This window comes from Myiozetetes cayanensis, unplaced genomic scaffold, assembly GCF_022539395.1.
Source record: "Myiozetetes cayanensis isolate MyiCay16 unplaced genomic scaffold, myiCay2020 scf5-8, whole genome shotgun sequence".
Classification (NCBI taxonomy): domain Eukaryota; kingdom Metazoa; phylum Chordata; class Aves; order Passeriformes; family Tyrannidae; genus Myiozetetes; species Myiozetetes cayanensis.
In genome coordinates, this window is record NW_026087742.1 from 103,528,645 (window position 1) to 103,556,350 (window position 27,706).

The 27,706-nt window shown below is 41.2% G+C and overlaps 1 protein-coding gene across 1 annotated transcript in view; it reads left to right on the forward strand.

Annotated features, from left to right (window-relative positions):
* The window catches only part of PTCHD1 (patched domain containing 1), a 46,095-nt gene extending 19,044 nt beyond the window's left edge, over window positions 1-27,051 (forward strand). The window contains exon 3 of the mRNA XM_050332373.1: window positions 12,822-27,051. Coding sequence (XP_050188330.1) covers window positions 12,822-14,476 — 1,655 coding nt within the window. The 3' untranslated portion in view covers window positions 14,477-27,051. The remainder of the gene's footprint in view (window positions 1-12,821) is intronic.
* The last annotated feature ends 655 nt before the right edge of the window (window positions 27,052-27,706 follow it).

The following is a 27,706-nucleotide window of genomic DNA, read 5'->3' on the forward strand; positions in this document are numbered from 1 at the left end:
TAGCCAGCCCTGTGTGAAACTCGGCAAAACTTCTTCTTGCCACCTCCTTGAGTCCTCCCATCACGTCCCACCCTTGCAGCATGCCCTTTCTGGGAAGAGATAAAGGGAAAGCAGTCAACAGAGAGGTCCAGGGAGGGCTGACGGAAGGAGCAGGTGGAAATGTCAGACATGACCCAGGCAGGCTCCTCCTGAGGTTCAGTCACAGGTGGAGGAAAGTGAAGAGGGAGACCATTACAGGGCTTTGTCAGGAGGAAGCACAGGAGCAGGAGAGGTGCAAAACACTTTGTGAAGTACCTGGAGCTACCAGGGCTCGTAGTAGCACTTCACAGGTGCAGAGAAGTTATGGTCATTTCTGAGAAACACAAATTTGTTGGACACACACCTTCTACATGGCTTGCCTGGGGGACAGCAGCGCTAGTGGAGGAGTGAGCTCGGGTACCTGTACAGGGCCTTTACGGATGCAAAAAGTTGGAATGGCAAAGATGGCATGTGAGGTTAGAGACAGCTGGGAGAGAAGGTCAGAAGGAAAAAGTTAGGAAGCAGAAAAAGAGGGGAGGTCAGTGTGTGAGTCAGTCAGTGGAGTGAAAAGCACAGGAGGGCCAGTGAGAGGATTTCTGAAGGTTAGAGACCACAAAAGCAATAGGCTAAACCAAGCAGGCAGCTAACAACCAGCACAAAAACCCTGAAAGGCCAGCACATGCCAACACAGGCGACCCACTGGAGCTGCACTTCAGTGCCAGCAAGGCACATGTCCTGGATTCTTCTTTAGTTTCCTGGAGGAATATGCTGGTAGAGAATTGCAACACATGCCAAATATATACACCAAAAAGCATTCATTATCCTCCCTATCAAGCATCCAAGTGTTTGCTATATTCAGTAAAGCTGAAGAGTCAACATTGGGTACATATAGTGAGTCTCAAAGAGAGAATACCAGCTCCTCCCCAGGTCTCCCCAGTGCCCTTCAGTCTACACACAGAGATAGCACACACACCCAAGTGTTTTGACTATGTATAGTATTTTTCCTGCTGTCAGTTAATAAAAATGTGAAGCTTACTGAGTCTGTTTTTTTTATTCCCTGAGCTAAGCTTTCTCACTCTCCCTCACCTGTTGCCCCTCTGCAGTCTTTTCATGCTAGGAAGAAGCACATCCTCCCTCAGCTGGTTGCCTCAGGTTGCTGCCCCCACGTCCCTTTCTCCCATCTCATCCATCTCTTTTGCAATCTCTGGCAGCCTCCTCTAGCAGGTCTCACCCATCTTCCTGCTCCAGGCCTCAGTATCTCCTTCCTGATGCCAGCACAACTCTCAGCATCTTTTGGTCTCCTTAAGCTTCCTTCATCTTTTCTCCCGTTTTCCCCTCTCCTCTCAGTGGGTCCCCCTCTGCCATCTTGTTTTGATTTCCTTTAAATTTCTCTCTGATCCTCTTCTCAGCCACAATGGGGCCCATTGCTCCTACCATTTTCCCCGTATTCTTCAATAACTCCTTTGTCTCTCAAATAGGTCCCCACTATACCCTGCAGTTGCATCTCAGCTGTTTCTGATTTCCCAGTGATTTCTACCACTCATCCTTTTCTTTCTTCACACTGCCAAAGCACTCCGAGAGTGGCCTGGAAGTACACTTGGTTTTTTGTCACTCCATCTGCTCAGCTTTCCCAGTTCAACCCTGTGAGCTCAGTTACAGCCCTAAAACATTTTGTGGTTTGTTCCTTTCATCCCTCTTCTAAGAAATGAATAAAATTATCTGGTTTTATATACCCCGAGCAGAATACTAGGCATGTCCCTTTCCTCATCATGCCTTTTTCTATCCTCGGTCCCTCGGTATCTTTCTGATCTCTCTAAGCAGCCATGCACCTTCTGCAGTCCCTCAAGCATCACCCAGCATTTCTGTGCCTCACAGGGAAGACCGGAAGGAAGCCCCCAGGCCACCCTTCACTCAATGTGCCAGTGAGTCCTCTCACCAAAGTTAGTGTTTTCCACCCAAAGGGGAGGTGATTAATCACCTCCTTCACATGCTGGTCTCCTTCATTCCAATTTATCCTGAAGAATGATTTCCAAAGCCCTTTGAGGAACCCAAACACCAGAAAACCACCATTGCATGGGAAGGAAATAGGCTTGAGATGCAAGTGGTGGCAGAGGGTTTTGGACACTTGTACTAGCCTTTCCTGAGCAGTGCAAGTGCATTGCCCACACGTGACACACAGCCAGCATGTGTCCATGTTCCCCCCTCACCACCACAAACCCCAGTGAAATCCCTGCACACACGTGTGTTTCTTGGCTTCAGGAGACTGACGATGACTCAGATAATTTGCAATGCTTTTTGGAAAAGAGGAGTTCTATCTGTAGGAAGTCAGTCCAGAGAACAGCTAAATACTGAAACCAAGTGCTGTGCAGTCATTGACTAAGAGTGACCATTTCCCCTTGACTGGTGGTGCTCCAGTATACACTTGTTTCGTATGAAAACAGGTGATACAGCATGTTTAAATGGTTTATGCAAAGAGTAACAGAGAGCTGTTACACTTTTACTGTCTGCATTCTTTTAACTGCAGAGAAGCCAGTGCATGCAGTGGTTTAATGTTGAGCTTTGTCAGAGATGTCCCAGACAGTCACAGGTACTGAGTTAGTGAAGTCCATCAAGAGAAACTTTCACTTATATAAGAATATACTGGAAGTTCAGAAGTTAGAGAAAAAAATCCCTTTGCTACCTCTGTGTGTATATATATATATATATATGTATGTTTATGTATATGTTTGTGGTATACTTTGTGTACAGGGCCTGTCAATGAAGACCTGGGGAATATCAGCAGGAACTGATGGTACTTTTCATTTTAGGTTTATCTGTGAGAGAGGTCGTGGATGTTTTCCGCCTCAGCTAGATGACATCCCCCAGATAGGCAATAACCCGGAGGCATGTGTGACAGAGAGGGGGCCAGCCATTTTCAGGTCATGAAATCTCCGGCAGAGGACTATTTAATCCAGAAATGGATTAAATGAAGTTGGAATATGTCCAGATGCTTTGTGGAAAGCCTAAGTCGAGCTCCAAACTTTTAATTATTTTTTTCCTTTTTTTCCTCTTTAAATAGTAGATTGAATTTTTGCAACTTTTTGAACATTGTGTTTCACATATGGCTTATCTATATATTGTGAGTAAGAGCAGTGACAACCATCGCTTAAACAGGAGAATTTAAGGGTATGCCTGAGATGTTTTTGTTGCAGCTTTATCACAAGTAAAAGGGAATTTGAAGTGTGGTAAACAAATCCATATTCCGCTGGCCCATATTCCACTAGGACAACACTCCTGGAAGCAAATGATATTTTAGCTTTTGGGCTTAGAAATTTAAAGCGGATTTAAAACATGATTTTACCCCAGATGTACTCACTGCGTCTTACTCCATCTTCAGGAGCTGTCACTTGCTGTATGTTGCTTGGCTGGTCTGTAACCTGGTAAACATCAACCTTTCACAGGTGATTGCAGGAAGCTTTCACTTTTAAATACTTCTTTTGCAACTTGTGCAGTTTTGTCTGCTGATACAAGTCATAGCACGTCATATGTGAGATGAACCCAGTGATACTTAACATGCTAACTCGAGATCTAACCACCTCCTTGGCTAGAGAGGCTTGAGGTACATCATGGGGGAATTCATCCACGTTTCTGATGTTTCTGAGTTAAAGAGGATGGAGGAGTGTGGGACTTAGGGGCAGGGAGACCCTTGAGAGGCCAGCCAGAGTCAGATGCTCCCCTGCTGTTTGCCCCAGAAGGACAGGATTGCTCGTGCAGCTCAGGTTTGGCTCAGATGCTTTCAGTTCAGATCTGCGTGAGGTCTGGGTAGTCACCAGATGAGTGTCCTCTGCAGACATAACTATTCCAGCAGCTAAAACCAAATTTTACTAATGCTCAGCTCCTTCTGTTGCACTGAAGGAAATACAACTTTTAACTTTGGCCATGTCTTCTGTGAAAACAGAGGAAAGCAAGTCACACGCTTAAACAGAGCTGACAGCCTGCTATCTAAACGCCAAAACAAGCCTTTGCTGATTCTTAAGTGGAATTAAATATTCACTTTATATATGAAAGTAGATTTTGAACCAAAACTTAGTTTGCCTATCTGTTTTTCTGAAAATACAAGAGCCACTCAGGTTTTCTCTCAAATGCATTTCTGGTTTTGAAATGTGTTTATATGACTTTCTTGCTATCACTGTAACAAGAAAATTGCAAATATTACATCAGTTCAATAGTAAATAAGGGTGATACAAAAATCCAGCATTTTACCAAAGCCTAAATCAGTAATTTTTATTCTGTTGAAATCAGTGGGACTATTCAGGATTAACTGCATAACTGCTGAATTACACATATAATCATTATTATAAGCAGATGTTAATTTAAACAGAGTTTAGTATGCTTTAAAAAATATTAAGTAGTCAGATTTTTTTCATAATGAATAGCTTAAAAATGCACATACTCAAAAAATAAAAAGTGGTAAACCATGATACCACCATTACCAATTAGGGATTTTGTTGAAGTCTAGGACTATGAGGTTTAATTCTGCTTAATTAAAATACTTCTCACTATTTTTGTTTCTTTTCCCCTTATATAGGTAGAAATTACAGGAACATGGGTGTGTATGTAGTTCTTCAAAGCTAGGTATTTATATATAGAATGATTTTCATTTCAGTAGTAATATGTAGATCATGCTTTTAAAATTGGCTTATGACTTGTACCATTTGTTGCTTGTTTGACACATTAAAAAGTAGTGTTGGGGAGCTTATAGTTGGGGTGCATCATGTACCCCACGCATCACTGACTGTGTCCCAACCATTTAGAGTGAGACCTAGAGTGTGAGAGTGGTTTCTTTTTGTCACTGCCTTCTTTGTGCAAATGTGTACTTTGTAGTATAATACAGAAAGGGCTATGCCTGACCAAAACAGATTGTTTCACAGGAGAACAGAGAGTTGATCGTGTGCTGCATTTTCAAAAGTTAAGTTTAGAAATGTAGAAAATGTAGGATATTATGGCAGACATTCATTGCCAGAAGACTGGGATCAAAATTACTCCAGTGCAGCAGATCCATATAAGTCTTATGAAGAACTTACCCCTCTTTTGAGCTGTGCTTGGGAGTGCTACACAAGACTTAAATGAGGCATCAACCTTGTTCTGGATTTCCAGAGGCACCCCATTTTCCTGACTGCGCGTTAAGCAATTTGAGCGCGGGCTTAATGGCCCAGAGAGCCTTTCTGCAGGATCTATGACTGAAAATATCATTGTGGTCTCGCAGCGTGAAGCACTGAGCACCAGTTGAAGATTTCTTCTCTGCGTGCAGCAGCCAATACACTGTGTTGCACGGGGACACTTTCTCTTCAGTGGTGCGCTTCTGTGGGCACAGCCGCCCACAGCTGTGAAACACAGCAGATACTGAGTGCATATTAATAAACATTTTGGTTTCTCTTATTTTGTTGCCAAGTGAATACAGCACAAAACACAACTCTCCAGAGACTGAGGCAGATTTTTATCTGGTGTGACTGTGTCAATTCTCTGTGTGTTTGATGCTGGTAGTAAATTGAGGAATACATGGGTGTGCCTGGGCTTTCTGGCTGGGATGGCCAGTGCTGTTGTAAACGAGTTGGAGAGACCAGTCTGACACTTGAGGGTGAATGGCTAACACTCAAATGTAAAGCAAAACCAGAGACTGATCTAGTTTTATCACATCTAGATGCCTAACAGACTGACATACCTAGTTTCAGTATGTTTCTCTTTTGGAAAGATCTCCAGTCAGATGTTAATATCTGCAGCTATAGTTTACCTTAGTACCAATGTATAAAATTTATTTGGTTTTCAAACAATAATTTCAAATACTGAACCTACCCAACAGTATTGTCATATTTTTGAGGTATGTTATCATACCTGTAATTCAGTTGCAATACAGACATGTAGGATCTGTGTGACAGGAGGTAAATAAAGCATTGCAATATGTACATCCTATGCTTATACCACTACATCCCATCCCATATTGCTCATCATGTGGTGTTCTTAATCCATGTACCATGTCTGCACATAGTGTTCAGTCTTACTTGGCCTTTGAACCTGTGCTTGGAAGTATGAAATTAAGTCAGGCTGTGCTTGGGTGGCTGGGACTTCAATCACTTTGCAAATGATGATGCATTTAAGACTACTCAACTGTCTACAGCCTTCAGTCCCCTTGCCACAGTTCTCCTGAGATGAACACTGCTGCCTGGAAACACAGTTGATCAGATGAGTACTTTTGAGGATGTTAGTGTCCTGTAGGACTCTCTAGTGTCCTATAGACTCTACACTGTGAACTGGGCTCCCAGGAACACTTAGGGAAGTGTAGGAAAAGCAAGTAGGATTCACAGTGCATTTTCTCAGCTCGGCAGAAATGTTTGGGACAGACAGGTCTGCACTCTGTGGGATGTCCAATGATAGGCACTCTCTTTGAGGTCTGACATTCACACACCAAAACAGCATTGTTGCAGCACTGTTTATGGACCACAAAGGTGGACATAGCTTAGAGTAACCCTCAGTTTGTTGCACCAGCATGGTAATGACGGTTTAACTGGTCGGCTCAACCTGTGACAGTAAATTGTTATCCACTCAGTGTTGTATAAATTAGGCTTGGTGCTGATTCTGCATGCATGCTGAAGGATCTCATTTAGCTGTAGTATTTTATTATTTTAGTGAGAACAGGGTATGAAGCCAGATGTTTGCTTCAGCTGGATGCAAATATTCTTGCTCTGCCTGTCATATTCAGTAGCACTTTGAACCTGCTATATGTTCCAAGTTGAAATCGTGCCTGCTGGGAGAGGCCACATGAGGCAGGTCGGGTATTCAGTCAACAACTGGTTGATTGCAACTCCTGTGACAAAGGGAGTCCAGATTAGTAGTTTCACTTGGCTTGTCAGAAGATGGGAGCTGATGAGCTCACTGATCTAGCTGGAAAAAATAAGTCAGCAGAGGGAAATTATCTCAGCTTCTTTGTTGACATTACTGTGGAAAGCACTCCTAGAGTTGAGCAGTGTACATTGTTATTTTTAATACTGTCAGCTAGGAAAATTCATTGCATCTTCATTGTATCATATCCTATGTTATTGCAGGTACCATTTTGGAAAGGGCAGTTCCTGCGATATGATGTATTCTGATCTCCCGTGTACTATTTTTGCACAAGGGGAGTTCTTGAGACCTTGCCTGCACTGGCAGCAAGCTGGGATATGAATTTACAGCATGCTAGCTATTTCATGTTAATTCATCCAGTGTTTGTCTCTGCAGATGATATTTCACTCCACTTTGAATGTGAATCAAGCTGTGCTTCACAGATATCCACAAAGAAAGCTGGTGCAATGTAGTTTGCCCTCTGTACCTTCACACCCTTTTTCATAGCACACTAAATTCCTCTTGCAGACAAGTACTCCTATTCAGTGGGGTGATTTCAGGCTTAAATCAACCTAAGTAGGACAACATTTGTCCAGATGAACTGATAGCTTGCAAGGATTGCATCCATTACAATACAAGTAAAAACCTTAAATCAAAATCCATACCTAAGCTCAGTAATTCCATCAGAGCATGCTTCCACTTCAAATTTTTGCCTACCCAGTTACAAGGCTTCCATATATCCTGCCATGACTCATTCCCCATTTCAGCCAGTCTTTTGTGCCATCAGCATCAGGAAAAGACTTCAGTTTAAAAAGTAACCCTCAAAAAAAAAAACCCCAAAAAAACCAAAACAAAGCAGACAAAAACCCCACAAAGCAAAACAACAACAACAACAAAAAAAACCACACACACAAAACAAAGACTTCTTTCTAATCCCAACCATTCCTTTAGTTAGTAGCCACATGGGAGCAGCAAACTTTACTAAGAGAGAGGAACTAATACCTGAGAAGGGAGAAATACCTAACCCAACTCTGCCACTAGAGAAGTCTGCCCCCTTAGGAAGACAGTTTGATGCTTTATTGGCCTTAATTCTGGCAGTTAATGGGCAACATATGTACTGGTGCAGCATTCAGCCTCACTGAGGTGGAGATCAATCTTTATTAGCATTTTGTGCAACTCTGCATTAAAATGGGATTAATAAAATTGATTACCCCTGAAATGCAACCTTCTACACAGAAGGCTGGAACTTCACAACCTGTAAGTGGTGCTTTACTCAGAGAGATTTTACTCAAGTATCAAACACATACAGAGACATGCAATCTTCAAAATAGTGAGGAGAAAAAACCAAGACCCACAATGTACTATTACTCCCTAGTTTCACAGATAGGCAAAACTGCAGAAAGAGGAACCAAAACATTGTTCTCAGCCATTCCCCTTAATTTCTCTTACAGAAGTATATTTGAATATCCAAACCTCATCTTTACAAGAAGATCAAAACTTAACATGATGTTAGTGCAAAATTGAACATCTCTCATAATCTTTAAACAAAAAAGCAGGCAGCAGCCCTTATTTCAGGGGAGCAGTTAAGCCAAGTGAATAGAGAACTGGTCTCTGACTGCAGTGACCAGGAGGTCACTTTGCTGCCCTCTCACAAGCTCTGGGGCTGCTTAAATCCCCTCACCCCTCTCTGCTTTGGTCTTGCAGTTTGCCAGTCAGAAGCAAAGCCAACATTAAGCCTGGGCTACCGATGCCCATTCATAAAGGCCCCTTGCTTGAGCAATAACTTAACAGGAAAGGATGCATTTCTATTTTGAGGTTTTAAAACAGTAGTAAAAAGAGCAGTTTCAGTGCCTGCATCTAAGTAGTATTTTAAAATTAGGTAAATAATTTCATAATTTTAAAGAAGAGGAAATGTTGCTTTAGTTCTCACAACTTTCTGCAAGTGCCTTGTTTTCCTCATGCCTGCTCTGCGTTGATTTTGCAGAGCATATGTAATTGCAAGACTCTGAAGGAGGAAAATGAAACTTTTTATAGTGTTTTCAGGCTACTCATAAAAGTGCTGTGTTTAAGCTTGGCCCAAGTTACTGGTTTTGTCGGTATCAGGTTCTAAAGTTAAAGGTATTAGTATTAGGTTCTCAAGTTAAAGGTAGCCCACCTCAGTCTGTAAAAACTGTAAGCTCCTCGGAATTAACAGTAACCATCTTCTTCATTTTCTTTGGCTACAAAAGCCCGAACATCTGTTCCCAGTCATCCAAGACGTGGTAGGAGTACCTCCTAAATGCTACATAGAAGAAAAAGAGAATAAGGAAAAAGGTTTGATCCCTATTTTGTCCACTACCTTTCTCCTATCCCTTTAACATTTTCCTTTGCCCCTTCAGAACCTCTTTTTCTTAAAAAAAATCTTTCTGCATACTCCTTGTTAGCTCATGGTTGTGCAGCCTGACTGTAGGGCACGACCAGTGAATCATAAAAGCAAATGTCAACAGGAAAAGATCTCCGGTAGCCCATTAGCTGTTTGAGATCATATTTATTATTTACTGAATGACCGTGAATAATGAACAAATTGCTCTAAATGATTACAGATTTGTGGCTAAATCTCTATTAAAAAGAGAAAATCAGTTAAAGCAATTGCAGAATTTATTTATAAGGAAAAAATTGCCACCTTCTCATTAATATTATGTAGAGTAGACATAGCACCAGTGAGAGAAATAAAGGTAATTGCTGCAAATTAGATAAGGATGCAAAAAATGGAAACTTTGAAATAGCAGAAAAGTGAAAAAAATTCTCACAAAATGCTTCCATGGAATTATCTGCTCTAATCTCTGTGGGTTAGACTTACATGAGCATCAGTGAGTTAGACAGTGTTGGAGATTGCTACTCCAAGTTGTGTTTACACTCGGTATTTAGAGGAGTAAATTAAGTTAGGTAAATCCCATCCCAGCTAAATACAGCTAATCGTTTGACTGCCATGCCTGATTTGTGCATGAGTTGTGGCCTAATTTTGTTCTCAGAGGATACTGGTCAGGTCAGTAGTGCCACTGATGCAAAAAGTGTGCAACTTTCATTTAGGCATATCCTCCTAAAGGTAAATGATAATTGTGTAGCTATGATACAAGTGGACAGAGAAATCACAAGCGGTACAACTGAAGGAAATACCCATTCCTAGCACACAGATTGTGTAGCAAACAACAAAAGGAACCTATCCTAAAATAGAAGAGTATCCAAATATTTTTCTCCTGGCTTTGTGGAGCACATGTGGTGACGCCTCTTCATGCATTTACTTGAGCACTTCTCTAAATCAGATACCATTTTAGGGTAGTCTCGAAAATTATGTATCAGCAAAGAGTGGTTTTATGTTTCCTACTTAAAGAAAGTATGTGGTATTGGAAGTCATGTAATCAGACATTATCCGAAATCTTATACCTGTTAAAAAGTCATGTTTAGCATCATATTTATCTAGCTCTAATTTCTTTCTCTCATTGCAGAGTCAAAGGCTTTCCAAATTAATATGGCTATTTGAGTATTTTTAGGCAAGACCCTATTAATGCTGAAATGTTTTTTTTTTTACAAAAGCACGCTATAACTAAAGCTCATGATGGAAGTAATTTGTAATATTCAATGACCTCATTTTATTCTGTTTTGCTCAAAGCTAATGTGTATGATGCCATGTGAAATTCTCAGACGAGCCTGTCTGCAGGACTTATGGGAGCCATAAATGGATTAAACCTCTCACTCCCTGCTTTGGCAAGTGATCAGTTACATTTAAATAAAGGTCAGTCTGTCTTTACAAAGAACACACTGAAAGCAAGCTTAATAGCTTTCCCTACTGAGCCTAGAACATAACTATTTGAAGCATAATTAGCAACGGGGTGCCAGTCACTGATTGTGCTTTTTGCTTGATTTTATGTCTGGGGAGTTCCAGTATTCCCCATTAGCTTTAAGAGGGGGCACAGTGCTAGTTATCAAATTGACAGTCTTGACCTGGCTTCTGAAAGCAGCTGTAAAACATTGTTTGGGAAAATTAAGATGAATGCCAAAACCAGGACCGTAATATTGCTACAAATTGGACATTTGAGGTCCATGCCGTGACTCTAAATAACAAAATAGGTAAAATATCTGATATACATGAGAGTGCAGGCTTTGTTACCAGGTGATAAGGAGATACACCAGCTGTCCTATTATCTCATGAGCTCTGTATTGTGAATTCTTTATAAAATACCTATTCTTTTCAGCATTAACAGAGTGCTAGCTCTGTCATCTGTAAAATCTGGATTTCAGGAAGGGTGGAGTGAATCAGCTACAACTACCTCTCTAGTAAAAGGGTTATTTTGTCAAGTTAATTAAATGTTTAGCCTATATGATGCATTTAAGAATAAACATGATCATAGAACCCTAGCATGTCTTGGGTTGGAAGGCACATTCAAGATCAACTAGTTCCAACCCCCCTAATATATCTTGTGGTCTTCCAGTTCCCAGAATACCTGATTTGTTTGAGGTATCTTGACGACTATTTATAGCCCTTGTAGCAGAAGTGATAATTGTCTACAGGTGGAGAGAACAGAGCTGATACAGCAATTTTGGTACTCTGCAGACCGCCTGAAATTCTAAGAGAGATCTGTGAATTACCTTGACCTGCCTGACTGGAGAATCAGTTTCGAAAGTCCAGTGATTACACTTCAGTGTTATCAGCAGCTAATTTAGCACTGATTATCAGGGAAGATAGGTAAGAGCAAAACACAGTGGACTGGCTTTTGGGAGTTTCTGAAGATCATCTAAGAGCAGACCAGAGAGGTAGACAGGTGACAGCAAAATATGCAAAAGAATGAGGAGGAATTAAAAGGCAGCAAAGAGGGTTGGATTAGATGGAAAGACTGTTAAGTAAAGATGAACATAATATGAATAATTATGAGAAAATATTGCAGTCTTACATTTTAGGTGTGCTACAGAGACTATATTCTGTTCATCTCTGTGTAAATCATCAACCTACTTTTACCTCAGCCCCTCTCACCTGGTAGCTGGTCAATGGCTGCATTCCCAGCTCAAGTCCACTATGAGAGAGCAGAGGTCTGTGTCCTCCAGATGCATCTTGACTATCAGTCGCAAAATAGAAACTATAAGATGACTAGCCAAGTATTAAGATAAAACCATGTACTTTTCCTGATTTACCTGCACTTGGGAGTTAAACATAGGGTTTTAGGTCAGCAGGTCTTAATCTCCTTTCGTGAATGGTATATCCATTTTAAGAGTCAATTAAATACATTATCAAATGTAGGCATTGCCAAGGAAAATATGGCTGTATTTGGTTTTACAAGCCCTTAGATGCATAAAGAAGACCAATGCCTTAAGCAGCTCTGTATCAGCTATACCACTCTGCCTCTCTAAAATTTATTTGTGCTTTCTTTGTTTTGCTTCTAGGATTTCTTTTTCCTGACAGAATATTTGTACAGGAAGTGGACAAATCAGTGACTAATTTAATTGACAATTTTCAGCTTATATGGAATTTTCATTTTTTACAGATTTTCTACAAAGCAGCCAACTACTGCTCTGCTTCCTGCGTAGGCACTTCAGGTTGTATTTGTTTGTTTTCACCACAGGTCAGATACCATCACCAGGAAAAACTAATTTGAAAGCATCTTTCATCACAGGCCCTCCAAAATAGTGAAACTAAACAGCCAACCAGAAAAAAAAAAAAATCCTTTTTCTTTAACCCATGAATCCTGAGCCAGCGATGTAGAACTCAGAAGCTCTGGAGTAAGGTTTGCTAGTCAGGAAGTGAACGCGCTCCTGTGGCTCACACCTCCGTAATCATTTCTCTCTCCTTCAGGACATTTCCTTCAAGCACGGGTAATGGCCAGCTGTGTCTTCTTTGAGTTTTTAGCATGTCCACATTACATTTTTCCACGTGTTGATTCAAGCACTTTAAACACTCACTTTGTTCTGTGTTGTAGGTCACGGGTTATATGGGACTTTTGAAATGTTGTCCTCCTGGAGAAAAACTAGAGAAGACCAACACGTTAAAGAGAGGACTGCAGCTGTATTTGCAGACTCCATGCTCTCGTTTTCTCTCACCACTGCCATGTACCTGGTCACTTTTGGAATAGGTGCCAGTCCCTTCACTAACATTGAAGCAGCCAGGATTTTCTGCTGCAATTCCTGTATTGCAATTTTCTTCAACTACCTCTATGTACTCTCCTTTTATGGTTCCAGCCTGGTGTTTACTGGCTACATAGAAAACAACTACCAGCATAGTATCTTCTGCAGAAAGGTACCAAAGCCAGAGGTATTGCAAGAGAAGCCTGCATGGTATAGGTTTCTTCTGACAGCCAAATTCAGTGAGGACACAGATGATTCAGAGGAAACGAACACTTACGAGAGTCATCTTTTGGTGTGGTTCCTGAAACGCTATTATTGTGACTGGATAACAAACACTTATGTCAAGCCTTTTGTAGTTCTCTTTTACCTTGTTTATATTTCCTTTGCCTTAATGGGCTACCTGCAGGTCAGTGAAGGGTCAGACCTGAGCAACATCGTAGCGACTGCGACGCGGACCATCGAGTATACGACTGCCCAGCAGAAGTACTTCAGTAACTACAGCCCGGTGATTGGGTTCTACATCTACGAGTCAATCGAGTACTGGAACACCAGTGTCCAGGAGGACGTGCTGGAGTATACCAAGGGCTTTGTGAGGATATCTTGGTTTGAAAGCTACTTAAATTACCTTAGGAAACTCAACATATCTACCGGATTGCCCAAGAAGAATTTCACTGATATGTTGAGGAACTCCTTCCTGAAGACCCCTCAGTTTGCCCATTTTTCAGAGGATATCATCTTTTCCAAGAAATACAACAATGAAGTTGATGTTGTGGCCTCCAGGATGTTCTTGGTGGCAAAGACAATGGAAACCAAGAGGGAAGAACTTTATGACCTCCTGGAGACCCTGAGGAAGCTCTCTCTCACCTCCAAGGTGAAATTCATCGTTTTCAATCCATCGTTTGTGTACATGGATCGTTATGCCTCTTCAGTGGGAGCCCCCTTACAAAACTCCTGCATTAGTGCTTTATTTCTGCTCTTCTTCTCTGCATTCCTGGTCGCAGACTCTCTGATCAATGTCTGGCTCACTCTAACTGTTGCCTCGGTTGAATTTGGAGTTATAGGTTTTATGACCTTGTGGAAAGTGGAACTAGATTGTATTTCTGTGTTGTGCTTAATTTACGGAATTAATTATACAATTGACAACTGTGCTCCACTGTTATCAACCTTTGTCCTGGGCAAAGAGTTCACAAGAACTAAATGGGTGAAAAATGCCCTGGAAGTGCATGGGGTAGCTATTTTGCAGAGCTACCTCTGCTATATTGTTGGTCTGATTCCTCTTGCAGCTGTGCCTTCAAATCTGACCCGTACACTGTTCAGGTGCTTGTTTTTAATAGCATTAGTCACCTTCTTTCACTGCTTTGCCATTTTACCTGTGATACTGACTTTCCTGCCACCCTCCAAGAAGAAGAGGAAAGAGAAGAAGAATCCTGAAAACCGTGAGGAAATAGAGTGTGTTGAAATGGTGGATATGGATAGCACCCGAGTGGTTGACCAAATTACAACAGTCTAACTTGATTTGTTGGTTGCTTTTTTACACTAGGTCTTACTGAAAACAAAACAAATCAAAAACCAAGGAAAAAAAAAAAAAGAAACCAGTACTGACTAAATATCTGGGGAGAGGAAGAAGTTTGGAGGTTTTCCCTCCCTCCTCTAAGCTAAATCCAGGAATATTCAAAATTATGGGAGAAATCAAAAATCAATTAAAAAAAAAAAAAAAAAGAAAAAGGGCCAGGGGATTGTACCTTGCTCAGTTCCCATAACAGGTAATATGAGAAAATTTTCACATACATGCAAAGGGGGGTTGAATTTTAGATGCATGAAGTAAGATCTAATGAGAGAAATTGGGTTCCTAAGCAGTCGTCTGCATCGCCTGTACTGCAGATGCTGCAATTATTGTGGCTAAACCAAATCATATTGAAAGGTCAACTGTCAAGGCTGAAGTAGCACTAAATGTTCGCTGGATGTAAAGGCTTTACAAACTTTCTGCACAGCAATAACTCAAGTCAGTGAGTCAGCTCTTATAAGTCTTAGCCATCACATTTAATTTTTCTTTTCTCCCCTAATCTAAACATTTATGCAAGACTATATAAAAGATAGCAAACTGTACTGGGAAAGAAGGCAGTACAAAGCAACCAAATGCTTTCCAAACACTTTTGTGTTATAAATCACTTCTTTTTTTTTTCTAAAAATGTCATTATTTTAAAATGAAAATCATCCCTTGTAACATTTTTAATCATGGTTTTATAGCTGTTTCTTTTTTTTTATAAAAACAAAAAAGAACAAAAAAAAAGAACAAAAAAAAATCCAGGTGACTTTGTCACTCTAGAAAATATATAATTCTCTTTTATACATGTCTCGCTACTAGTTAAACATGTAATCTGCTTTACCAACTGCAATTTTGTTAGCACTCTACAAAGTCATGTGAGTGGATCTAGCAGCAGACAGAAGATGGTGTACTGAATATTTCAGCACCAAAATCCATGATACAAACCTCAAATACTAAAATGTCATCAAGAAAGTGAATGTTAGGGCTCTTTTAGTGAGAGCCTATTTCAGGCCATTCACTGGTAATGCACACTAAGAGGATTAGTGGGTAGTTTTACATAATGTATAACTTAATCCCTCAATCTTCCTAGAGTACCTGTAAAGCAATAGACCTTACAGCTATGGGCTCTTCCAAGAGACAGTAGACCATGCGAGTTGTGTGGAACAAACCGAAGGCTGGGACTGTGGTTTAGCAGCAACGAGTTTAACAACGTCCCCAAAGAGCCCATATCTAAGGGGCCTATTGAAAACATCACTTCTGAGAGAAAAAAAAAAAAAAAAAATAACTTAAAAAGATTACATTACCGAGTCTTTTTGGAGCTGTGAGTTCTAAATCAATAATTCTGTCAGCATCTGTGATGTGGAGTAATACAGATAAAGCAGCATCTCTTTCCTCCTCCGCCCCCTCCACCCTTAAGAGCGACAGGCTCATTACTGTAAGGTTTTATCATGTGGTTGAACCCCAGTGGGGATATGTAAGCCAATTCTGTAGGTTTTGCTGAGAGTATTCTGACTATACATTGCCTATGAAAACCCGGAATCAGGAAGCTGGCTGGTGTGTTGGGTGGTCTCATGAATATATGGACTGTTGCTTTGTGGTGCAAGTTGAATGTATTACAACAGGACTCTTTTTGCAGCTCGTCCAGAAAGTAAGAGTACTTGAAAAGTTTTCAGCAATTGGCATAAGGTTTGCTTCAGTGACAGTGTGGAGGGGAAGGGATATTGCAGGAGCTATGAAGCATGGACCACTGGGAGCACTGTGGCTCCAGAGGCTACCTGTGGTACTTGCACGGTCATTAGCATATCTGTGGTCACAAACCCAGGGTATGCTTCATTGCATGAAACATCTCTTTAGCATCCAGTCCCAGTGACCCCCAAAAACCCTGTTTGAAACCCGCGAATGCCACTGAGTGAATATTCATTTTCAAGCAAAGAGATACTTCTGAAGCATTCTTCCTAGCAGAGAAGATAACCAGATATTTTGCCCTGAAGCAAAACACTACATGCTCACTAGCAAAAAAAAAAAAGCCAGCAGCACAGCTGGCAACATTTACTTTCCCCTGGATCTGTCCCTTCTCTGACCAGAAGAAAGGAAGCTGTGTCCAGGAACGCACAGGCTCTTTGCTTAAACAAACAATGGTTGCTGAGGTAGCAGCTGGGAAGCTGTAACAACAACTTCAGCCTTGGCAGAACCCAGGACACCTTGAAGACAGCCAAATGAATGTAAGGCTAGGAAAAAGATCTGTTTCCCCTGTTTTCTTTAGACTCAGGCTTGGGGCTATGTTTTCCAGCCAAAAATCATTCCTTAAATATATTTCACTGTAGATTTTCTGTGATTATCACAGTGTCATTTAAAGAAGAGTCACCCTATCTCCTGGCTGTTCATGAAGCAGCTGTAGTGGCTTTTAAACTTCTGAGGGCATTAGCAAATTAGTTGGGAGTTACAGAGGAGTTGCAGTTCGTCTGCAGCAATCTACTGACTTGTGGAACTCTTGGAAATGGGATATATGTGAAAGAGATTGCTTTTACACTGCAGAGAGAAATACATGGCAAACACTGATTTTATACCTCTGCTATCCCTCGTGCTATCACTTGCAAACACCAGACCCAAAGGTGGTTACCATAAACCTCTTAACATCTAATTGCTGTGCACAGGCAGGAGTGTCTTTAAAGAGATATCCAAAGACAAGCTTGTAGTTCAGAGGCCTCTCCTTAAATTTCAGCACGTGAGGCTTTCAGAGATCTCCAAGAAAGGTGTTAAAACCAGGGATAAAATTACTCCTGCGTCTCCAAATCTGTCAGAAAAAGGATGTGGAGGCAGTCCTATGACTTCAGAATGGGCTTGGGTGTCCAAGAAGACAGAGAAGTAAGGCAGTCCACCCCTTGCACCAAGGTGGAGTCAATAGCATTTAAATAATTTCTGAAGGATGTTTGTCCAGCTCATTCCTAAAAATCTTTTTAATGGCATATTGCTTTCCTAACAGTTCCCCTCAGTGCCATGTTACCCTCTCCACTAACTAGTAACTCTTTCTTGCTAGCTGCCCAGAACTGATTCAGCCATGTCCCTCTCTGCACAGGGACAGGACAGGCAGGAGACTGAAACATCCTCAAAGGAGAGAAAATCCAGATCAGAACCAAAACCAACTTACATACGTTTTTCACTGTATTTCACCTCAGGTTGCCATTTCATTCCCCCCCTCCAGGGCTGGCAAGGTAAAACCATGAAAGTATCCAAGGTGCACTCAGCCTGGGTCCGTGAGATTTCTGCCTGAATCCTGATGTGTTTGAGGGATGCACCAAATATTCCTTTTCTACAGGTAGCTTGAATACCTCAACATGAACCAGAAACAGCGTGTCCTCAAGGTTTCAGACTATGCTAAGCCACTTTGGCCTTCCTCCCCTTCGACTTTTTCCTCTGGAGCAATTATCTTCACCAAAGTCAGTTGGTCCTCCCTGCACTGACTGATCAGTAGGTGCAGATGCTGTGCTCTGTTCTCAGTCCAAAGCACTCCCAGTGGCTAACTGTGCATAAGAGCTTGCCTTTATTGGTGAACCTTCATTTTGGAAGACTACCTAGGCTTAAGCAGATTTTTGTCATACTCTTAAGTGGCTTTTTAGCCCAGGTATCACTGTGGTTTTGTTTGCAATATAGATTACCCAATTTTTTATGAATTCAGAGAGTAGAACAGAGTATTGTACACTGTCAGGCACTGACTAAGTTTAACAGTGAAAGTTTTAGCTATGACTAACAAGACCATGTAGGACTGTGGCTCACTGAGCACATATATCTTCTACAAACATAAAATTCCATACAGTAAGGTATGGTGTACAATTTATTTTTAATTACAGGGTAAACATGGGGAAAAAGAGCCAACCAACATGCAAATGGCCCTCAAGATCAGTCAGGTTTTCTTGTAACATTTCTAATGTTGTCTTAGTAAAAGTCCACTTTCAATTTACAAGTTTTCTAACGGGAGGAAAAAAACGAAAAGAGAAAATTTGGTATAGCTGGAAAAACTATGCTATAAAAATAAATTATGAAGGCAGAATTTGCTGCCCAAAGCAGAAATATGAAAGTGTTCTAGTTAGATTAAAATTAGAGTTTGGAAGGTTGAGAAAAACCTGTCTGTCAGAGAAAAAGAGATGCTTTTCCAAAGACAAGCAAATACACTTATCATGGTCAACTGCATGAACCTGGAGGGAAAACAGTATCAAAGTGGCCTGAGGTTATGTTGAGCCACAAGAGGATTTGCATCTGCTCTCAGAAGCTTTCTGAGCCAGCACTGAATTCAGGTAAAACATGAACTGTAAATTGAAAGGTGTACTTTTAAATGCTTTTTTCTAGGCTGACTGTCCTCCTGTGAGCCATGAAATCCCCCCTTAGCCAACACCTTCTTTATTTTTATTCAAAAGGAGAACAAAGCAAAGTGGTGGCATGACTGGGCAGAGATCAGGGGAATCGGAGGGAAGGCTGTGACTTCTCTGAAAAACTGAGAGCCAGCAAAGCAAGTGGGTTTTGTGGCAGAAGAACTGGTTACTTCAACACTTAGCAAAATGGTCGTTTTTCCTATTAGTTAACTTCAGAAGCAGATAGCATGTTAAGGGAGATGCAGGGAAGGGAAGCTGAGTTAATAGGAGTTAGCTATGGATTTGCTGTGGGCCCCAGTAGGTCCTCTGGCATGGCTGGGAACTGGCAGCAGGATGGGAGTGCAAGAGGGGCCGGGACAGCACTGGTGTGTGGGCACTGGGGATGCCAGATCAGGGGCTGTAGTGGTGCCATTGCCCTTGTCCCCTTCCCACAGCCATGCCTGGTGGTTCCCAGGGATGCACAGCCTGCAGAGTGCACTAGCTCCCATGTGGGCATGGCTCACTCCTCCCATGCCTCATGTTGGGACAGCACTGCTGGGTTTTGCTGAGTCAGGACTTGCATGGTAAGGCATGAGCCCTCTGGGAACACTTTCTGGAAGATCTTGATGGGAAAGAATTACCCAGAGCCTTTTTTCTCCCCTGCCTTTGCACATGTTAAAACCCAGATCCATACAAATGAAGTTGTACAATTAGCTATGTAGGGGCAAAGTATTTCTTTCATGGTTTTATCCTTACATTTATCACTAAAAGTACTTGTCATTTATTTTCTTATAAATATTGTGAAATAAACCTTCCTGGGGTACACACAGGTCTGATGAGGAGGCAGGGAGGGGAGAGAGCCCCTTCCCCTCCCTAAAGGTAGGAAGCATCTTCCACCCATGACCAGGCACTACACCATTGCTGCAGGACACCCCCAGTGACCCCACCTCAGTGCAGGGCTGAGGGCAACCTTATCCCTCCTCCCCAGTCTTATTAAAGAACAGAGGGGAGCTTTAGCTCCAAATTGTGGTGGGGTTGGGCCTCCAGGCAGCCCTTGTTAACCCGTCCGCTGCCAGGAAAGCGCAGCGGCAAACTTCTTGTTTGGTTGGTTTGGTTGGGGTTTTTTTTTTTTTGAGAAAGATGTGGCAAAAGTATCCCAAGAGGGGATTTGAACACATATTCCTGTCTATGGTCCATGGGTTGGAGCAGAGTGGAGTGCCCTGACAGGCCACCATTTGCCCTGTGGTGGCCCTGGCACAGCTTCCTGCCTGGAAAGAGGGCACCTCAGCATCATGTGTGCCTGCCTGGGGCAGCCGCTTCTCAGGCACAAGTTGTTCTGATGTTGTTGGCGTTCTGCAAGTCATTACCTTTTTTCTTAATTTTGGAAAAAGTAAAAAGAAAAAACAGATCAGTACAAACAATTCTAGGATATTTAAAATCCAAGAAGTCTTAACCTGTGCGTCAAATAAATGGCTTGCAAGATGTCAGGGGGTTTCTTTTGGGCTTTTTTTAACCAATTTTTACTATTTTTGTATTAATTTAGGGGAAAAATTGTATAATGAATCTCAATGTATAGCATAAGCCTGAAATAAAATGGCTGTCTCTCTCTTTGCTTCCTGTGCTCCCAAACTGCTACAGAAATCCATTACCATTACCAACGTAACAAACTGATTTTCCTGGCCTAGCCTGAATAATCAGGATGTGCATCCTCTCCAACTCCTCACAGAGAGGGTTGGTAGAGTAGTTCAGGGGCACCTGCTGCAGCATGGAGCCAGCAACATCCAAAAGATGATAGGTACACTGCTTCTCCAGTAGCCCCTCTTGTTCCAGGCTGCACACTGCCTGGCAGCAAGGACAAGGAAAATGCATTCCCCATCTATTAATTTCCATGTTACTGGGATCTTAGTCATTTTTTGGGGGATTCCTAGACAATCCGGCAGCAGAACCCCAGCCTGAGCAGGCAAAGCAACACCTAAGGGAAAAATCTCAAACTGATTTCATCCAAAACTTAGGGTTACCTCCTCAATATAACTATATTACCTATTGAGGTAGGTAACTATATACTATACCTACTGAGATCTGGTAGGTAGGTAGAGCTGAAGTATTACTATTGGACAGAATTACTATTATTAAAAATTTTCTTACCAAGACCTTGCCATCCACAAACTTAGGAAGCCCCATCATCACTGAGGGACCCGCCTCTCCCATCAGCAGAACCACAGTGGCTGCCCCAGGATCTTCTGATGAATGTGCTCCATCATCTTGCCATACCCAGGCAGATCACCCAGTTTTTCCCTAATGTTTTGTAGAAGGGGAGCAGTACCCGTGTAGGCCCACCTGAACCAACTGCTTTGATGCAGAAGCAAACCCCTGCACCAAGGGACATGGGTGAGGGACAGTCACAGATGCTCTGCCGCACCTGGCTGTAGCAGTGAGATGTTTACACTTTTTACACTTCACTGTAAAAAGCAGGTGAGCCAGATCCAAGCCCGAGTCACTGCAAACAATAACAGGCCTGAGAGCTGGTGAGTTTGGGCTGCCAAGGGCTTTTGACCACTTTATTTTAAGGGGGAGTTTGAGTCTGCAATTTAAAGGTGACTCCTGTCACCTTTTACGGCTCCCGGTCTTGTCCCTTTCATTTGTTCTTTCTCACATTGCCTCAAATTCAGAATCCATGAAATTCTGTCTGAAATTGAAACTCCTATTAATTTTTCTTATTGCTAATGCAATGTTAGCATCTGTCTAAGCATCGCACAGGAACCCAAAGAACAAAACCCTTGTACCAAGCTGGTGTGCCTCATCTGTGTTCTCAAGAGCTCCTTCATGCAATTCTCCATAGATCTAATTTACAAAATTCCAGCTTTCCAAATGTGTAATCAGCACTTTTATTCTGAAAATTCATCTGTATGTATACCTTCAAAATAGAGGCATGTTAAATCTGATTTTTAGGTTATCAGGGAATACAGTTCAGCCTAACAAACATTTGTGAGCAGCATCTCTGAATTCCATGTGCGATTTTTACACTGCTACATACAAATCAGAATATTGTCATCCCAAAATACCACATTTCCTTCTTTGTACAACTACTTTGCAAACAGAAACTAGGCAGGATTGCAGACCCTAAACAGTGAAGTGTGCTTATGTTTACATTCATCCTATAAATATCACTTAAATATGTAAAGGTTAATGGCAATAACCATTGAGAAGAACAGGATTTTTTTTTATGACTTCAGTTTACTGGCGGAGAATAACTGAAATATATGCTGAGCACCTAGCTAAAAAGAACCAGGGAATGAGAAATCTAACCATCCATCAGCAGAAAAAAAAAAGTCCACTTGAAAATTTATACATATAAGAAGTCTAAGAACAACGTTCAAGGCCTTAGGTGGATATCCAGACTATATAGAATAGCATATGTTAGAAATTGATGCAGAATATTCCATTCTGATTCTTTCTGGCCACATTCAATCCTCTGAAATATGCTCTGTTCTGTGAGGAGGCATGCTTTTGAGCAAGACTGACATTCATCTTTCTAGAAATTACTGAGTTGCACAGGTGAAGTTTGCTGGAAACAAAATTTTAAATGTATACAAACAAACTGATGCCAGAAAACACAATTTGTAACAAACATGCCTTCACATATTGATTGTATTTCATAATAAGCAATCTGTTCCTTGATGCTACAAGTAAAAAATGACTTTATATTTGTCAGCTATATTCAGGAAAATGAGATGCCCCACTAATGTATATATAGTGCATACACCCCCATACCAATTATGTATTTCTTATACGCCCAACTCAAGTTGGCTCCGTATAAAGAGGAAAAGCCAACCTAGAAACATATTTGAAAGCTGGTAGGAAGAATAGTTTAGCTTAGCTGTCCTGAAATTAGTAATGAATCAGCAGGGGAGGAGCAACAGAGAAGTTGGTAAGGGGTTTAGGAACAAAGAAGCTTCCTGCAGAAATGCTGTTGAGAAAGGAGAATACTCAGGTTTATTGTGTCAGGAGAATGGGAAAGATCATGTAAAAAACTTCTGTGTTGCAAAGGGAAGAAGGTCTAAGGCAGAATGAAGAGTGAGAAAAATTATATAAGCGTATTGGCATCTGTAAGGTATATTAAGGCTGTCTAATAAAAGGCAGAGTCTGTCCATATAAGGAAAATAAAAATTCACAGATGCCTAGTTATGTGTTTTCAAATATAGATTCAGTACTTGACTGCTTTGGAATAAAAGTAGGATATCATTTGTAGTCTAATCTGGAGCCCAGATTAGAGCCCTGGACTTTAACGTGAGATATAAACAATATCATACAGAACAAGAGATCGGTCAGATGGATTCTGGCTCATAACTTACTGAGAAATGACAAATTGAGCCTCACTCTTCATTTTACTGCAACTCTTACTTACAGAAAAGCAGCTGACTTTACTGGTTCTGAAATAGCCATACCTTCCTGATAAAATACTCATGTGTTGGAAGGATTTCTTTTCTTTTCTTTTGAAAATGCAATCAATTTTCTTTCTGGACAAAGTGAGCCCTCAGGCACATTACCTGCAGTGAGAAGTGGGAAATACCATCTCTCTTAAGGTGATTCCTGAGTCAAGAACATCCCTCTGCAATTGAATTTCTCTCTTTTCTTTCCTCTCAGCATGCTATTGCAAGCTGTTCCAGACTTGTCTATTGACAGTTTTACCAATTGGTATATCGTACCTCTCTTGCAAAGAGGGGTGGGATTCTGCCAAGCCTCTCCTGGTTTTGGCTCCAGGGGCAGTGGCCACATTATAATTTTTGAATTATTCCTGCTCATTAGTCCCTCTCATGGGACCTGTTTCTATCAGTTTCTTGCATCTTACTGGAAGGGTGGCTACAACAGCTCTTAGAGAAATGCCAACAGCATTTTGCTGATCTGACATGCCTCTGATATATACAAGTGACAGAACTTTATTAGATCTAGCAAGAAGAAGCATTCAAACCTCAGTGTCAGGACATCGTATTCTATTTAATATCACACCATCTCTGTAGATGTTATACACAGCAGATTTATAATATGGAGGTTCCAGAAATGAGGAGAGAAAGAGAGAAAAAAATACCATTTAAACTGCTCATTCAGCACTTTCCAAACCTCTCCATCAAAGGAAGAGTTCCTGCCTCACAGTCAGTGGTGACACCAAGCCTGAAGAGTCTAATTTGCAGGAAAAGGTTAAAAGAATTTGGCTTAGAAAGGGGAAATGTGGAGCTGAGATATGTGACTTCAGAATTATGGAAAGGATTGCTAACTTCATTGAGTTCTTTTTTTTTTTTTTTTTTTTGCCCAGTGTGTGCTTCAAAAGCCAAAATCTCAGAATACAAAATGTTTAAAGTGAGAAGCAAATAATAAATTCATGGAGAACATTTCACAGGTAGAAATGACAAATACATATTGGAAACTGTAAAGTCAAGGCAGACAAAAAAATCAACTCAGATGAGAAATGCCTACGTTTATTGTAGAGAACTCCATAAAAACCTACACAGAAAAGCTCCCAAATGTACTCACAGCCCTGGAGAGCTCTTAAGGTGGTCTGTTCCAGCACCAGAACAGAAATAAGGTAAGAGTTTTGAATTATTGACAGCTACAACCAACAGAGCTTTGAACTGTGGAACCTGGGTAAGGGAAAAATGGAAAAAAATTATGGGAAAAATATTTTAATGACATACTTACTCTTTGTGTGCATCAACACCTCTTCTTGGTGAGAAGTTTCTAGGGAGTTATAACTAATAAAACTTGTTTAAAGCATGGGCCAGCACATTCCACATTCCAGGCAACTGTTTTCCTTTCCCCTTGAAGCCAAAGGCTGAGATTCATTTTATCAGTTTACATTCAAGGCAGATTGTCTCTCTGACACTGCCTGACTGACAAAAGACCTGATACACAGGGCTGAGCACAGACCAGCACAGGAAACAGCCCATACTTGAGCCATGGCAGGGCACAGCTTTATTACTTCTTCATCAGAGAGATGTGCAGAAGAGGGCATTCAAATTTTTAATGTACTTCAAAAACTTGTAAGAAAAATTGGCCTCTATGGTACACTGTGGATGCACTAAGATGTAGATGTGCTGTGGATGCTATCCAGGCGTACTTACACTTTTCCAAAGCTAGGTAGCCCTCAGCCTTTGGCTTCGTGCCACAGAGTCCCTCTGAGATTCACATTGCAAGTTTTATTGAGATACCTGTTTGGTGAAAGAGATTTTGTTTAGATCAAACCGATCTTCTTAGATATGAGCTCTTTTATTCACCCCAGAAGGTTTCCACACCTGACATCTCTATCCTCTGTTAGTACACTTGGAAATGAAGGTGGCCACAGCGGGAAGGAGAGAATTGGAAAGCGAGTAAAAGTCCCATTATTTCAGTTAAGTGGCAGCTAGTTTTGTGAGGCTCAATTACCAGTGGTTTTCTGAGCTTCCTTTTTTCCACTACCAAATTTTAAAAAGGTGCTCAATATTCCACTCCTAAGCCAGGAATAACTATGGGTTTTCAGTATACTCCAAGCAGAGTGTAGCAGCTGGATTGAAATCATGTTGCCCAATAGAAATAAATCATTGGGAAGGGGAGAAGAGGTGGATAGAGTTGATGGATTTGAAATTTTCCACAGAAAAGATAGGTTTTTCTTTTTTTAAAAAAAAAAAAAGTTCACATTTTTACCTTTGCTCTGATTGAGTCTGATAAACTCAAAGCATATAAAATCATTTACAAAAACTTCTGTGCAGGAAGGGAGAGGTGGAAGGTGAGTTGAGAAAAGATGTATCTCTTCTGACTTTCTTCTAAAATGTCTGCTTTGTCACAGATCCAGGGAACAGCAGTATGGCCAGTATCAAAGCAGTGGAGTAGCTGTGTTTGGATAAAATTGTGTTGTGGAACAATAAAGTGGTAAATAGTTACCTGGTAAGAAAGGTACCCACCAGGCTTCTTTCAAAATGCTGATGAAGGGAAGGAAGGTATTGAGCTCCAGCTCCAGTGACTGGAGAAGATGGGGCTTCCCAGCAAGGCAGCAGCAAAAGCAAACAATAGCAAACATTGCACTTGTATGGAAATGCAGTTTTGAATGCAGAATCGGCTGATCCAGGGAAAATAAAGCCAGGAACGATTGTGAAAGTCCAAAACCTCTCTATATTTTTTAACTTCTCATTATGGCTTATGTGTAACATCACCAGATCCCTGGTGCTCACACACCATTCAGATCCGTAATTGTTTTAGACATAGTTCCCATTAATATCATCCAGTGAGCAAATATAAACCACACTCAGGTGGCCATTCATAGATCTCAAGTAGTCAAGGGTCATCCTTTATAGCTACCCCATTCCTAAAATACATATAAAATATATGCATTTCACAGAATAATGAGAAAAATCTATACAAAATTCTGATCTACCTGAAAACAATTTGCTTTAAACAGGCCAAGCAGAATTGAAAAATTGTTTCTGGCAAATAAGCTCTAAATGTGAAGGGAAAGTAGCTCTATTCAAGCTTTTTGAAGAGAATGAATGAGAGAATGAATGTGAAAAAGCACATGGAGTGCAATTTAAAGAAGCAAGCAAGCGAATCGTGACCAGAGAATGTCTATAAAACCTTGGCAGTTGACCTTCACTGGGTGAGGATCATAAGTGGGTTTGGAGAATCAGCATTTCATCAAGTGGTTGAGTATATTTTTACCCTTTTCAAAATATGAACCAGCTCATCAGGTAAAAACTGATCATGCAAGGTTTGTCTGTTTGCCTGCTCTCAGTGAGCATGAAAAAAAAATCTTTTTAAATGAACCTGTGGTCTCTGCTGACTTTTGTTAATTCCAATATATATCTGTTAACTGCTAAGGGGAAGAAAATCAGAAATAAAAATGCTCCAAACCTTTATTACCTTTTCTTTTCTCAAGAATCCTGCACCTTTCATTACCTTCTCCTTTTGCTATGCCAGGTTTCTCTTATGAAATTCCCCCATTTCGGCCAATTGACTCAAGCGCTCCCCTAATACGCTCTTGCAATTGTAAGCACTCAGGGGTTCCACTAAAAGGGTGGCTGGATGCAGCTTCAGGACTAATTGTATCCTATGAGTTATAGAATTATGCACCAACAGCTAAAAGGACACAATTACAAGGTGAACTATTGTGACACACACTGTGTAATGTCATACAATCAAATGCAATGTTTAATAAACATGAACCTCTTTGCCATTTTGTATTTATTTATACAGGTTTAAAGTAAAAAAAAAAAATAAAAATAAAGCACACATTTAAAAAATACCCTTTCTCCATTGTGTCTCTGCAGCATTATGCAACTTCCCGATGAGGCCGACGGGTAGGTAATGACTCGGTCAGTGCCTGGGGGACGAGGCAATGACTAGCGACGAATATGCAGTTCTTGTTTGATTGAATTACACCTGCAAAAAGAGAGATACAACCTTCCAGAGAGTGTGGGAGAGAAAAGGAACAGCTTACTGGGGATTTACTAGGAGCTGCCTAGGTGGGAACACCAAATTTCTGCAGGAGTAGGAGCCTTAACTAGGTCACTGCCTAAAGGACTGCACTTTTCCAACAATCTACCAGTAATGAAACACCAGAGGGTTTCTAATGCCTGGGCTCTCCCCTTGGCCATAAAGCCAAGGAAAGGGGAAACAGGTCTTCCACTTATGTCTGGGGAATGGGTAAATCTCTGGAATGCCCTCAAAACAGGAAAATGATGCACAGCTCTGCAGAGAGTCAGGCTCCTTCCAGTTTGCCCAAGGAATCATGGGTTATTCCACCAAGTCTCCATAACATTCAAAGGCTCTGCTTTGCAGACGTCCGGCAGGACTGTCCCCCTCTCCTCTGGGAGTGACAATGCAC